General features: G+C 41.6%; 1 protein-coding gene across 6 annotated transcripts in view; it reads right to left on the reverse strand.

Annotated features, from left to right (window-relative positions):
* Positions 1 to 16,138, reverse strand: part of MED14 (mediator complex subunit 14) — a 41,325-nt gene that overhangs the window by 19,334 nt on the left and 5,853 nt on the right. For 3 of the 6 annotated variants that reach the window (XM_063450115.1, XM_063450114.1, XM_063450112.1), the window contains exons 5-15: positions 15,401 to 15,530; positions 15,078 to 15,206; positions 14,046 to 14,153; positions 13,217 to 13,349; positions 8,565 to 8,715; positions 8,293 to 8,404; positions 7,697 to 7,822; positions 4,955 to 5,033; positions 4,633 to 4,792; positions 1,063 to 1,257; positions 107 to 241 (exon numbers count right to left, since the gene is read on the reverse strand). In XM_063450115.1, coding sequence (XP_063306185.1) covers positions 107 to 241; positions 1,063 to 1,257; positions 4,633 to 4,792; positions 4,955 to 5,033; positions 7,697 to 7,822; positions 8,293 to 8,404; positions 8,565 to 8,715; positions 13,217 to 13,349; positions 14,046 to 14,153; positions 15,078 to 15,206; positions 15,401 to 15,530 — 1,458 coding nt within the window. Of the gene's footprint in view, positions 1 to 106; positions 242 to 1,062; positions 1,258 to 4,628; positions 4,793 to 4,954; positions 5,034 to 7,696; positions 7,823 to 8,292; positions 8,405 to 8,564; positions 8,716 to 13,216; positions 13,350 to 14,045; positions 14,154 to 15,077; positions 15,207 to 15,400; positions 15,531 to 16,138 lie in introns of all 6 variants that reach the window. The other 3 variants (XM_063450113.1, XM_063450116.1, XM_063450111.1) reach the window with 1 other exon arrangement.

Here is a 16,138-nt window from a genome sequence, read left to right on the forward strand (position 1 = left end):
ATAAATGCGCATAACTGTACCTCAGGCTTCAAATGGATTTGTTTAAGTGCTGTTTAAAACACAATGAGCATATCTGATGTCAGTGTGAAGATTTTAAACTACTCGCCTCCATACGAAGGCCAATGAAAGGCATGTTCGAGTCACACATGGCCACAAAGTGAGCAAGAACTTTATTGAAGGCACACATTTCCCCTGTCCGTTTCGGCTTCTTGGATTCTGGTGAGCCCTGTTCACCAGAAAGCTGGAAATAAAGAAAACCACAATTTCTTCAAGATGGAATAATATTTATTTATAGACAGTTGGTAAAAACAACACTGAAAACAATCAAAAACTTAATAGTTTGTTCTTCTGGTTGTCACCACTTGGGTCTTAAACACATTTTTATTACAAAGAAAACCTACACTATTTGCAATTCAGACTGATCTCACCCAGTACTGAAATGATGGCAGGTGCTCTGTGCACAAGACATACAGCAACGCCAAGCAATTATTTCAGAATTCTTGTGTCTTATCAGGGAGTTGCTGAGGTAATACCTCTCTAGGTACGGGGAGCAGGGACCCCATGCCTGAATTACCTTTAAACTAAGACTTAATTACACTTCTTGTGGGCTTTTTCTGTAAAAAGTGTAGGATCTCTTTATGACCCTACATCAGGCTGTGCACTGATGTGGAGCTGTCTGATGGAGATGCAATCCTGCCATGAGGTTCATTCACAAAGGATTTACCCTTCCTGTAGTAAGCAACCGAATGAGGACATCTGATCATTACTTTGAGAAGAGAGAACCCAACAAGTTGTAGTGTTACAACAACCAGGATATAGTAAAGTAGGAAGACAATTCAAAAATCAAAGGAGCTGTAGTTGTTCTAAAACAACTGCAAGTTTACGTTTTGGCCACTCATGAGTAAGAGAGTTCAGGAAGTTGTAACATTTTTCTTTTACCTAGGTGCAAATGTTTGTGACCTTATGAAGATCAAACCAGTAAATAGCTCACTTGAACATTTAACATGTTACCACAGTAAATGCTCATGCAAATATGAATAAAGAATAAGGTCATTTAACTACCTTGCGCTTAGCGCCAGCTCTTGCTTGCTTTCGGCATGTTCCATCAACAGCCAGTTCCTCAATGTTTGGTTTGAACCTCTGAAGTACAAGGGCAGTTGGGGGATTATCTTCTCCATCTGGGTGGCTAACAGAGAGGAAATGGTATGTGTATTCCAACTCTGTGGGATTGCCGGCAACATCAAACATCTCAACTATCTGCAGAATGAAAAGATATTTTAAACTAATATATGCATCATCATGCATTTGTTTTTAAGGCATTTTACTTACAGTGGATACATTGAGATGTCTCTGGTTTACAACTAGGAAGGGAAGCATTATATATTTAAACACTAAACAAATCAATGATAAATAACGATCATTAACTGCTGATCTCATCATCCCCTGCTGCAATCAGTTGATGCAAGATCCCCACTCAATTCATTTCCAGCAGAGCAGGGGCTATAAAGGAGACATCCACATCTCCCCTTGAAGCATACCAGTGCTTCAAATACATTGGACTTCTGTGCATATTGTGAATTATGTGATCTCTTGCTGCAGCAATATGCAGGGGACATGACCACAAACAGTGGTGACAATTATCCTTCACGTTTTTGTTGGTAAAACACTGATAATACATTAAGAAAAGCAATCTGTTTGAAAATGATAATGGGCACATTTCTAATTTACATCTACACTGAACAAAATTATAAACGCAACACTTTAGTTTTTGCCCCCATTCTTCATGAGCTGAACTCAAAGATCTAAGACTTTTTCTATGAACACAAAAGGCCTATTACTCTCAAATATTCTTCACAAGTCTGTTAGTTAATGAAGACCAGGAAAAGGCAGAAATTTTAAATAACGATTTTTCTTCAGTATATATTAATACTATGGCAAGAGATATGCAAATGATTGTGGCAAAAAACTTGCAGATAACTTGTGATTGGATGACTCGAGACAAGATGCTACAGCAGTTAAAGAAAAGACAGTATTCACCCATGAGTACTTAAGGAGCTAAAAGGGAAATAAAAATAAAAAATATAATCTTTCAAGATTCTTTTGTTTCGGGTATTGTACCGGAGGATTAGAGGAAGGCAGATGTCGTTCCTATATTTAAAAAGGGTTCAAAATCCTTGCCTGGAAATTATAGGCCTGTGAGCTTAACTTCTGTGACTGGGAACATATTTGAAGGGATAATATTCAGGAATTCATTAGGAAGGACTTTGATATTAACAATAATCAGCATGGTTTTATGAAACATAGGTCATGTAAAACTAACCTAATTACATTCTACGAAGAAGTGGAAGTAAAGATCAGGGTGTTGCAGTGGATGTGATCTACTTAGATTTTGCCAAGGCATTTGATACTTCCTCACAATAGGTTAGTCTTCAAAGTTAAAGAAATTGGTCGAGATGAATATTCTTGTTCTTAGGTAGAGCATTGGCTTAAGGATAGAGTACAGCAAGTTGTCATTAATGGTACATTTTCAGGCTGGACAAAAGTGGTAAGTGGTGTCCCTCGAATTTTGTTTTAGGACAGCTTATATTTAACATTTATAAATGATCTTGAAATAGGCATTGAAAGCCATGTTTCAGTGTTTGCAGATGACACAAAAGTGTTTAAAGTAATAAACTGAGCAGGATATTGCTTTGCTGCAGAGGGATTTAGATAGATTGTGGAACTGGGTACTAAAATGGAAGATGAAATTTAATGTAGAGAAATGCAAAGTTATGCACTTCGGGGTCAAGAATGCACAAGCAACTTACACCCTAAATGGTAGTGAATATGGGGTAACCACACACGAGAAGGATTTAAGAATTGTTATAGACAACAAATTAGGCAGCAATATGCAATGTCAATCTGCAGTTGCTAAGGCCAGTAAGGTTTTGTCATGTATAAATGGGGGTATAAATTCTCGGGATGAAAATATAATTTTGCCTCTTTATAAAATCGCTAGTAAGAACACACTTTGAATATGCTGTGCAATTTTGGGCACCTGTTCTAAAGAAGGATATCATGGCACTAGAAAAAGTGCAAAGACGAACTACAAAATTGAATAAAGGAATGGAGCAATTTAGTTACGAAGAAAGGTTAAAAAATGTAAATCTCTTTAGTTTTGGAAAAACGGCGCCTCAGAGGGGATATGATAACATTATAAAAATATAAAATCGGGGCCAGTGCAAACAATTTTCTGGAAATGTATTCATAAATAAGGCTATACATAGGACACAAGGTCACGCATTTAGGCTGGAAGAAAGGAGATTTTGTCTAAGGCCACGATAAAAGGCCACTCTAAAATGTGTAGTTTTACCCGTAAACCAGTCTGTATCTGGTGTGACCATCATTTGCCTCATGCAGTGCAACATATCTCCTTCGCATAGAGTTCATCAGGTTGTTGATTGTGGCCTGTGGAATATTGGTCCACTCCTCTTCAATGACTGTGCGAAGTTGCTGGATATTGGCAGGACCTGGAAAACGCTGTCATATACGACAATCCAGAGCATCCCAAACATGCTTAATGGGTGAGTATGCTGGCCATGCAAGAACTGGGATATTTTCAGCTTCCAGGAATTGCGTACAGATCATGCTGCAACATGAGGTGATGGTTGTGGATGAATGGCACAACAATGGGCCTCAGGATCTCGTTGTGGTATGTCATGCAGATGAACTTCCCTGAGACGGTTTGTGCAGAAATTCTTTGGTTATGCAAAACGATTGTTGCAGCAGCTGTCCGGGTGGCTGGTCTCAGACGATCTTGGAGGTGAAGATGCTGCATGTGGAGGTCCTGGTGGTGTGGTTACACGTGGTCTGCGGTTGTGAGGCCGGTTGGATGTACTGCCAAATTCTCTGAAACGCCTTTGGAGATGGCTTATGGTAGTGAAATGAGCATTCAGTTTACGGGCAACAGCTCTGTAGGACATTCCTGCAGTCAGCATGTCAATTGCACACTCCCTCAAATCTTGCGACATCTGTGGCATTGTGCTGTGTGATAAAACTGCACATTTTAGAGTGGCCTTTTATTGTGGCCAGCCTATTTGAGAGAAATAGGCCTTTTATGTACATAGATAAAGTCTTAGATCTGAGTTCAGCTCATGAAAAATGGGAGCAACCATGATAATGTCTATGATGTAAAGCGTAAGTGTGCTGTTGCGGCACGTTGAACATGTTTATCAATCACTTGCACAGAAAAATAAAGAATTATAAAAAAAAATGGGAGCAAAAAAAAAAGTGTTGCGTTTATTTTTTTTCAGTGTATAAATTCATACAAAAACAGGCAAGGCAAAGGACTGGGGAAATATAGCCAAACACTGTTTCAAAATTGAAAAAGGAAAACTGAATATATGAGGGGAAATGCAGTGAATATTTATAGCATTTTTTTTTTATAAATATATATATTATTTTAATGAAGTAGAAGCATCCATTGGCAAAAGCCCGATATGAACTGTAGCACTATAACACACATATATACAAAGATACACAGTTAACTAATACACCATGGAAACCAATCTACTTACTCTCTTTTAATAAATGAGAATCTAAGTTTGTCAGCAACTTTTTGGGTTTTCTTCTTACCATGTTTAAGTCACTTACTATGTAATACTGAGGAAGACGAGTGAGCTTTATAAACAGCTTGTGTCTGGACAGATTGTTAACCGAATGAGTGGCATAGTTTGTCAAATGTATGGTTTCACTGCAGACAGTGGGTAGATGCTTTACCGAATGCTTACAACGCTGTTGTCCGAGCCAAAACCTTGAAGCAAAAATATAAAGCAATGTAATCAATAAACAGCTTGTTTATTCTGAATAAGTGCCCCTGAAGGATGAATCAGAAACCAGAACCTAGTAGCACTTTACACTATTGCTAAAGATTACGATATGGTAAAAAAGGCAATACCATTCCAGAGTAACTTACTTGAGTTGCTGGAGCCAAGGAATGATTCGTTTCATGTCATCATTGATGGATTTTTCTATATCTTCCAACGTGATTTGGTCTAAAAGGCAGAAGAAATTTTAAAAAAAAAACAAAAAAACACAAAAGTTCTATCAATAAATAAAAGCAATTCTTTACAGCTACTAACAAAGATAAGCTCAGTGATTCATAATATTTGTTGAAATAAAACCACATAAATACTACTACATTAAACACTCCAAACACAAAGCACTTTAGCCTGCAGCGTACCCCCATTTTCCACGCAATAGAAATCAGCTTTTATATAATGGAACATCTCCCTGGCCATGGAAGAATGGTAGAGCTTGCAGTAGCTACAGAAACTAGTTTTAAATACATATGTAAAATAAAATAAAACTAGCAGCACTGTGTTTCTTTGCCCAAGGTGCACAACGCCTAGCAACTAACATACAATCTGGAACAAAATAGAGTTCCAATCTGAAACTGCAATAAAGTGCGACTAAAAGGGACACACCTGCCCTGGGTTACAGCTGACCTCATTCAAATTATTCACTGTGGTCAACGTTCAAGCATACTGGCTCCATGAATGATCACTGTACTTACAGACAATGGCAAAATACATGCGCAAAACAAACAAAAATGGCAAAGGCTCAATACTGAACAACCTATCAAACCCAAGAAACTTCTGGAATATCATAAATAGCATACAAACCCCCACAATCCACTCCCAACCCTCCACTGTCAAAATGGACAACCAAACACTGCAACACCCCCTACATGTAACAAATGCCTTTAACAATTATTTTGTTGGATGTTTTACCACCCTGATTGCTAAAATAACAAATTACATTAATTTTCAGACCGCAAATAAAGATCAGGCCCAGCCAAATCTTCAAAATCCTCATATAGAGAAATACAATTTTAGACCTGTGCCTGTTAGTGTCGTTAATAAACACCTTAATTTAAAAATGAAAAATCAATTAGGACCAGATTAAACCCCAACAATGTTGCTGAATCTCAGTGTGCCAGCAATTGCTAAACCTGTCACTACCGTTATCAATTAATCCCTGGTGTCAGGATACATGCCCAAACTTTGGAAGACTGCAAAAGTTGTACCTATCCATAAAAGTGGTGACAATACTTTGGTATCTAACTATCGCCTGATATCATTGCTTCCGGGATTGACAAAAATCTTACAAAAATGCATCCACACCCAATAATGTGAATATTATCAACGATCAATCAGGCTTTTGGACAAATTACTCAACTTTGACTGCCCTCTTAAAAGTTTGCAATGACATCTAAATTGGCACGGAACAAGGAGACTTAACTGGATCTATTTTCCTTAATTTTCAAAGGCCGTTTGACACAGTAGACCATGGCATTGCAAAAAACTTAAAAACTCAGGCATTGGGGATCGTCCGCTAACCTGGTTTCGATCGTATGTTTCAGACTGATTACAATATGTGGCCATTTCTGAAAGCGCTTCCCTCCCTCTTCCAGTCCCGTGTGGAGTCCCCTAAGGTTCCATGCACGACCCCCTACTATTCACATTATTTATGAATGATCTGCCCAACACCTGCAAATCCTCAACTATACACATGTATGCAGACAACACTAATCTACGCTAGTAAACCCAAGCTACCGCAGCTTGAGGCTGTGCTCCAAAACCAATTCATAGAGGTAGAAAAGTGGATAGCGGATAACAAACTTCCTAAACACTGACAAAACTGTTACAATGATCTTTGGAACTGTACTTTAAATTACATAAACTACAAAAACCAACAACTGTGAATCAGAACACATTCAAATAGCACACTGACAGCAGTCTGCTCTTTTAAATATCTAGGTATGTTGCTAGATGCCAATCTATCCTTTGACCTTCACATTGAAAAAATCTCTTCAAAACTTTAACCAAAACTAGGTGCCCAGTACAGAAACAAATCCTGCCTAAGTCCCACAGTAAGGAAATTGATAGTGCAACAAATGCTTATGCCGGTCATTGATTATGTGGATGTAGTGTATGCACCCGCACTGCAAACCCACCTTAATAAACTTCATCTTTCCAGCCTTGCGCATAAGATCATTTCGGGGAAGCTCACACCCTACCCGAGTAGAATGCTCTCTCAAGCTTTTCCCACCTCCTACAACCTCCGATTCAGTACTAGCACGATATTTAGCATACCGCAATGCAAAAATAAAGTGGCTCGATCCTCATTTTCCAACAGAGCACCACAATTATGGAATAACCCCAAAGACACAGTCAAATCTTTATTCAATCTAAAATCTTTTAAGAGATCTATGGCAATACACCTCAGCACAGAATGCACTTGTCATGGTTGAATATATTACCTGTTATGTATTAATTTTATATATGTGTGTGTGTGTGTGTGTAGATATAGTTTGTATATTGTATTTTAGTAATATTGAATCCTATTGTAACAATGCAATGTTTTGTGGACCCAGGACATACTTGAAAACTAGAGAAATCTCAATGTATCCCATCCTGGTAAAATATTTTATAAATAAAATAAATTATTAAAGAGGCTTGTATACGGAAATTTTTTTTATTTAGTGTAATATAAATATCAAATTTTTCAGTCCTAACCACAGGACCTTCATGAAATTGAATAATGGTCTAGTAGGTAGTCACTTTCCACAGATTACATTTTATTTGCCGGCATACAAGTGCCTTGAGTGAAGTCAAGGGGCAATGTCAAGCAACAATTAACCATACTGACTTACCAAATCCATACAGCATGAGCTGGAACATTCCGGAATGGAGATCTACAAACACATGAAGACACTCCGAGCGACCACAGGGCTCCAGAATAGGAATGACAAGAGTTGGAAGAGCAGTTTCCACAAAGGCTGAGTAAAAAACAAAAACAAACCAATAAATATAAAATAAAACCACTGTGAAACCAAAAATATATATTCTGGATCAAAGAAAGCCATATTATTTTAGACCAATACATTATTCATTGTAATATTTTTTTGTTTGTTTTCAAAGTTAAGTTTACGGTTCAAGCATTAATACCAACTTAAGTTCAGAAGCTTATATGTGCATGTTTCCCAGCATTATGATAATTACAGCTGAACTAATTAGCAAAAGCAAACTATAAGTATGTGCGCATTTTATAACAATCCTCACTAACCGCTGGCTCTCTATCTTCTATGAGATGCATTATTGCTTTGTTTATTGAAGAAAAAAAATGTGATATATTACAAGATAATAGAAGCTACATCACAATAATTAGTTTTCACTGTAGTTTTTTCTTTTAATATATAAATAAATTTCCCATGAACTCCTGAAGAATGTGTGGATACAAAGTACTTACAATTGTCGTTGGGATTGAAACTCTTTAAAATGGATTTCAGTTCCTGCAATTTCTGATGTGATCGGGCATGTACACTGTCTATAAGCAGTTTTTCAATTGATAAGTGGTCAATCTTTAATAGAGAGGGAAAAAAAAAACACAAAAACAAACATTCTTAAATTAAAAATTGTGATATAAAAAAAAAAAAAAAAAAAAAAAAAAGAAGAATTACCAAACAATGTAAGAAAAGGTATGAATGATAAATAATAGTTTCAGAATGGTTTAGTCCTTACCCGCATAGCTCTTTCCATTAATTTAGAATCACATACTGGGAGAGGAGGATCATGGGAAATTTGGAGAGGTTTTGAACCATCGTTCTCATCAATCTTTATTGTAACTTTATGGACAGATGCAGTTCCGGTTTTCCTTCCCAGTACCTGCTGGCTGCAACGGCAAGAAAAATGTTTACATATTTTTTTTTTTATTATTTAACCGTCTAAAATATATGCCAGGGATACTTAAGTCAGTAGCATAGTTTAAGCCTGTCATAGCAATGTATGGATGCATGTATGGAATGGTGCAGAATATAGCAAGCAAGATTTTTCACAATTAACTGCAGTCTAGCAGAGGTACTAATTTAACTAATCTTGACTTATCTCACTAACAAAACTTCATCACCTTGTGTTAAAAGAGCATTCAAAAATATTGGTCATAGCTCTCCACCTTTTACCTACATGTTAAATATTACTTACTGAAAGCACTGACCATCTTCTCCTTAATGGGCAAATTATTTAATGTGGGGAATTGTTTAATTTATTTAATAGACACAAGAGTTATATTTAGAATGCCATTAATACAATGAAGAATGCTTGCAGCCAATGAGTTGGATCTGTACATTGATCTATAAGCGTATGGTATAAGCCAGGACTTTACAAATTTGTTTGGAATCTAGGAGCCAGTCATTTTCAACGAGAAAATGCAATTCTTAAAGGGACACTATAGTCACCAGAACCACTACAGCTTGATGTAGTTCTGGTGTCTATAGCCTGTCCCTGCAGGCATTTTAGTGTAAACACTGCCTTTTCTGTAAAAAGGCAGAATTTACATTGCTGCTTAGAAAGTCCTGGGTCACTGCTGCACCATGTGCAGCACCCAGGTTCAATATCTCCAATCTCTGCATGGAGGTGCTGAATGTTCCTCGTAGAGATTCATCAATTTAATGCATCTCTATTAGGAGATTGGTACATTTGCTGTGCATGCACAAAATCCTCCCAATGCTTTCCTAAGGGAAAGCATTAGCTTAGCTGAGATCATAAAGATTGATAATCTCAGCCATGGGGAAACTGGCACGGCGTGAGAAAATGGGGAAAAAAGTGAGTAAAAACAATCGGAGGGGGCAGATACCTAAACGCGCACACACACGCACACACACACACACACACTCCAACAGGCACACACACACACACACTCCAACAGGCACACACACACACACACTCCGACAGGCTCACACACACTCCGACAGGCTCACACACACTCCGACAGGCCCACACACACTCCGACAGGCCCACACACACTCCGACAGGCCCACACACACTCCGACAGGCCCACACACACTCCGACAGGCCCACACACACTCCGACAGGCCCACACACACTCCGACAGGCCCACACACACTCCGACAGGCCCACACACACTCCGACAGGCCCACACACACTCCGACAGGCCCACACACACTCCGACAGGCCCACACACACTCCGACAGGCCCACACACACTCCGACAGGCCCACACACACTCCGACAGGCCCACACACACTCCGACAGGCCCACACACACTCCGACAGGCCCACACACACTCCGACAGGCCCACACACACTCCGACAGGCCCACACACACTCCGACAGGCCCACACACACTCCGACAGGCCCACACACACTCCGACAGGCCCACACACACTCCGACAGGCCCACACACACTCCGACAGGCCCACACACACTCCGACAGGCCCACACACACTCCGACAGGCCCACACACACTCCGACAGGCCCACACACACTCCGACAGGCCCACACACACTCCGACAGGCCCACACACACTCCGACAGGCCCACACACACTCCGACAGGCCCACACACACTCCGACAGGCCCACACACACTCCGACAGGCCCACACACACTCCGACAGGCCCACACACACTCCGACAGGCCCACACACACATTTTTGTTTGAATTGAAACCCACTCAGCCTCCCTACCTTTGGGAGAGCTGAGAGGTACTTTGCTAGGATCCAGTGGGGCTGCACTCTTCCTGTGTGCGAGGGAGCAGTACTCTGCCTGTAGCTCCTCTCTTCTCCCTCGCGCTCTGTAATGATGCCGGGGCCGGAATGACGTCATATTCCAGCTCCCAGCATCATTACACAGCGCGAGGGAGCAGAAAGCAGCTGCAGGCAGAGTACTGCTCCCTCGCGCACAATGCTCTCGCAGGCGGCCGGCTCCTCCATGCTCCTCAGGGCGGCTGCCCGCCTCCATGCTACTAAGGGTGGCCGCATCCCAGGCGCCAGGGTGAGATTTTTAGTCGCTATGGCGACCTGGAATTTGTCGAGCCCTGGTATAAGCTGACATTGAGAGGTGCTGGGCAGTTAAATATCCTCATTGGCAGAAACACACAATGCTTCTGGAGCAAGGTTCTAAAGGTGGAAAATTTCCACTGGTTTCTATTGTACATGCTTCACTTTTAGAAATTTCCCCGCAATCGCCAAAAAAAAACCCCCACTAAATATTGGTGCACAATTTACATGGCTAAAATAATAAAGTGTTACTTTAAAAGAGCGTACAATTTCATCTACACATTGTGCTAGTCAAACGGCAGAAAACTTCAGCTAGCATAATCCAAAACACAACAAGGTTTAGTCATGAAATACTAGGTACCGTATATACTCGAGTATAAGCCGACCCGAATATAAGCCGAGGCCCCTAATTTTTCCCCAAAAAACTGGGAAAACTTATTGACTCGAGTATAAGACTAGGGTGGGAAATGCAGCAGCTACTGGTAAATTTCTAAATAAAATTAGATCCTAAAAAAAATATATTAATTGAATATTTATTTACAGTGTGTGTATAATGAATGCAGTGTGTGTGTGTATGAATGCAGTGTGTGCAGGGCCGGTGCAAGGATATTTGCCCCCTCCCCCAGTGGTCCTTACTTCCCCCTCCCCTCCCCCAGTGGTCCTTACTTCCCCCTCCCCTCCCCCAGTGGTCCTTACTTCCCCCTCCCCTCCCCCAGTGGTCCTTACTTCCCCCTCCCCTCCCCCAGTGGTCCTTACTTCCCCCTCCCCTCCCCTAGTGGTCCTTACTTCCCCCTCCCCTCCCCTAGTGGTCCTTACTTCCCCCTCCCCTCCCCTAGTGGTCCTTACTTCCCCCTCCCCTCCCCTAGTGGTCCTTACTTCCCCCTCCCCTCCCCTAGTGGTCCTTACTTCCCCCTCCCCTCCCCTAGTGGTCCTTACTTCCCCCTCCCCTCCCCTAGTGGTCCTTACTTCCCCCTCCCCTCCCCTAGTGGTCCTTACTTCCCCCTCCCCTCCCCTAGTGGTCCTTACTTCCCCCTCCCCTCCCCTAGTGGTCCTTACTTCCCCCTCCCCTCCCCTAGTGGTCCTTACTTCCCCCTCCCCTCCCCTAGTGGTCCTTACTTCCCCCTCCCCTCCCCTAGTGGTCCTTACTTCCCCCTCCCCTCCCCTAGTGGTCCTTACTTCCCCCTCCCCTCCCCTAGTGGTCCTTACTTCCCCCTCCCCTCCCCTAGTGGTCCTTACTTCCCCCTCCCCTCCCCTCGTGGTCCTTACTTCCCCCTCCCCTCGTGGTCCTTACTTCCCCCTCCCCTCCCCTAGTGGTCCTTACTTCCCCCTCCCCTCCCCTAGTGGTCCTTACTTCCCCCTCCCCTCCCCTAGTGGTCCTTACTTCCCCCTCCCCTCCCCTAGTGGTCCTTACTTCCCCCTCCCCTCCCCTAGTGGTCCTTACTTCCCCCTCCCCTCCCCTAGTGGTCCTTACTTCCCCCTCCCCTCCCCTAGTGGTCCTTACTTCCCCCTCCCCTCCCCTAGTGGTCCTTACTTCCCCCTCCCCTCCCCTAGTGGTCCTTACTTCCCCCTCCCCTCCCCTAGTGGTCCTTACTTCCCCCTCCCCTCCCCTAGTGGTCCTTACTTCCCCCTCCCCTCCCCTAGTGGTCCTTACTTCCCCCTCCCCTCCCCTAGTGGTCCTTACTTCCCCCTCCCCTCCCCTAGTGGTCCTTACTTCCCCCTCCCCTCCCCTAGTGGTCCTTACTTCCCCCTCCCCTCCCCTAGTGGTCCTTACTTCCCCCTCCCCTCCCCTAGTGGTCCTTACTTCCCCCTCCCCTCCCCTAGTGGTCCTTACTTCCCCCTCCCCTCCCCTAGTGGTCCTTACTTCCCCCTCCCCTCCCCTAGTGGTCCTTACTTCCCCCTCCCCTCCCCTAGTGGTCCTTACTTCCCCCTCCCCTCCCCTAGTGGTCCTTACTTCCCCCTCCCCTCCCCTAGTGGTCCTTACTTCCCCCTCCCCTCCCCTAGTGGTCCTTACTTCCCCCTCCCCTCCCCTAGTGGTCCTTACTTACTTCTATCAGCTCACACTGTAAGTCTCGCGAGAGCCGCGGCTCTCGCGAGATTTACACTGGGAGCTGACCGAGGTGCTGAACGGACGGCGCAGAGGAGGAGAGAACTGACAGGAGCTGCAGAACAGGTAAGTTACAGCTCTGCCAGCCCCCCTCTCCCCCAGTCTGTATTATGGCAATGCAAATTGCCATAATACAGACTATGACTCGAGTATAAGCCGAGTTGGGGTTTTTTAGCACAAAAAATGGGCTGAAAAACTCGGCTTATACTCGAGTATATACGGTAATCTGATAATATTGTACACCCATGTAGATAAGACATCGTAATAGTGTTACTTACTTCCAAACCGCGAGCGTGAGATATTTTCCTGTAATGTACCGTTCTACCTGTACTAGATCACCCCATCGTTCTCTAATTAGCATGAGGGTCTGTGAATGAAGGACTTCCAGCTGAAGCGATAGGCAGAAGGAATCTATATTGAAATAAGGTCAAGGGAACAATCGCACTTGGAATTCCAACAGGCAATAATGCTTAACATATGGAGAAAGAAACAAAAACATACAAAGGGCAACACTTGGTCACAGCTCAAAAAAACAAGCAGTGATTCTTTTTCATAAACAACCCTAAAAGTATCTTGGTTTGTAGCTAAAAAATGTAAACCCTGCATTGCATCCGAGGGAAGACATAGCTAGCCGTAAGGCTTAGTTACCTATAACAAAGATATACATTTACATCTATATTCAATCATAGATTACCATCAGATTATAGGAATAGTCTAAAAGCTCCATAAGTATTACAGCTCAATGTGCTAAGTTATTATTATTATTTTTTTTTATTATTTTTTTTAGTAACTTCTGTATACACAGTCTACCTTTGCACAACGATAATAGGCTTAGCGAGCCCAAGGTTTTGTTAAAACGTTTGATACCAACTAGTAAGAAGATGCCCAAGATTCTTTGTACCATAACCCCTAATAAGCTGTAGAGGTGGTCAGAGGCCCCTTCAAGGTTTTCCAAAAACAAATAAGAATGACAATCTACACTTTTCAAATATCCTTACTGAAATGTTTTGGGTAACAAGATTATACTTTTTAAATAACTTATAAGTAAGCAAATGTACTTTCATGCTCCTAAAAAATGAGAGCCAGGTTTGAAAACTAAAAGGATACGCAAACAGGTATACATGTCTTGAAGTGGTTTCTCGTCCGCAAAAAGCCTTGATTGGACCAACTGGTGAATAAAATTGATCTGCATGCTGTGAACCAACGCACGACCATCTAAAACAATAATATTTTGTGAAAAAACATAAGTCAGGGAAGGAAATTGTGCATTGAGTCAAAGAATTGATCCATACATGTGTTATTTTTTTGTACGTCAATGGAAGAGTATTTTGTCCAAAATATAAAAGACCTTGGCAGTCCATATATAGATGTGCATATCTAGATCATCACAATGCTAATGACTGGTTAAGAGCTTTCAAGGTGCCCAAACATACACATCATATAGCAGAGTGTTTACCAAGTGTATTTGTAATCAAGTTACATAAGAAACACATATGCAGATTAGTGCCAACAATCAACATTTTCTATTCAGTTAAATTAATCTTATTCTGAAGCGACCTCTGGGCTCTTCAAATAGCGTCAAGGAGCATGAACCATGAAAAAAACAAAAAAGGAAACTGTTCTACATGTAAAATGCCAAATTTCATTGTTTTAACATGTTCTCTCTATAAGCCAGGTAAACTTCATTTGTGACACACACAGTAAGCCATACTCTTCTATACCAAATTACCCACACTTACAATCATGCCACATCAGTCACTCTTATAACACACACAGGTATATCATGAACTTATATAACTGGCCAGTCCCTGAAACAGTTACACACATACACACAAATGCTGCCGCCATTTCACACCTCATATCATGCAGCGACAGCCTACTTCCACATTAATAACACCAATGTTACTGAGGCCCTTACATCTCTAACACCTGATCATCAATAGCATTGAACAGCAGTGGTGGGGAGAGGAAAAATAATTAAATCCAAAAATATGCAACAAGGATGCCAGTAGAGGCAGAACTTTTAGTCTGCTTTCACCAGTCAACAGGGAGACAAACTGTGGTTACCAAGCCACATTTTTTTTTCAGGTCACAAGAGACCTGAATAAGCAATTACAAATCATATTTTCACGTATTTACCTCCAGTTTCTTTATCTTCCACTAGTATTTCTAATTTCAGGAGACGCCATGGGATGTCAGGATCATCTCCCATCACAGTCAAAGTGGCCTCAAATTCCCCTTCAACGCGAAATTTTACTCTGCCGTTGGCTGCATTAAATTAAAACGGTAATCAATATTTAATTGCCAAATAAATTAATTGACCAAAATTGAGAAACTAGTTAATTTAAATATTTTCACGACCAGGTGCAACTTAAAAAAAAAAAAAAAAAAAAAAAAACTCCAAAAAATATATAATAATGAATTGATTTTAATGTAGAAGAAAATCTGAACATAAAACATACCAACTGTGAGATTTGCAAGCTGTGGGGGAAGATCAGTAGTCACTAGTCGATGCCGGAGGATCTGATTGAGTTGATACAGTGTTGTTTGCTTCTCGCTTTTGGTTATGGGGTCAGGAGGTATTATTTTATCCTTTGTAAAATGAAATGAATGAATTAATGCAGTGAAAAAGACAAATGGAAAATTCTCAATGAGAACATGAGCGAAATCTATCATACAGGTATGTGATAACGTTCCTAACCAATACTTCTATGCCAAAAGCATAAGTCGATGTTGACAATTAAATGACAGGAGAGAGCAGGAAACTTTTCCTACAGACTGTTCTCCTGCTCTCAGTCGGCATGATATTCTGTTAGTGTTTGTTGGGAGAACATAGGAACTTCACACACACCAATGTGGTTCCAGTGTGCTGCAATGATTAGAGAGATTTGTCTTGTTCAACCCCTTAAGGACACACGCGACATGTGTGACATGTCATGATTCCCTTTTATTCCAGAAGTTTGGTCCTTAAGGGAGTCACATGCAAGGCCAATCTCATTATAGAGGGGTGAGAACAAGGGGGTTACACTATTGTAGCATCCACTGACCTACAAACATGAAATTGCTTGAACAGTAGAAAGAAAGACTTTAACAGCTCCTAAAGCGAACATAATTTATATTTACAAATTGCCATTACATGAGCCGTTACACATGAAGATGATCATGTCAGAACAGGCTACTTTAAGTGGGCAGGCATGTCT

The sequence above is a fragment of the Pelobates fuscus genome, chromosome 1 (genome assembly GCF_036172605.1).
Source record: "Pelobates fuscus isolate aPelFus1 chromosome 1, aPelFus1.pri, whole genome shotgun sequence".
Lineage (NCBI taxonomy): Eukaryota > Metazoa > Chordata > Amphibia > Anura > Pelobatidae > Pelobates > Pelobates fuscus.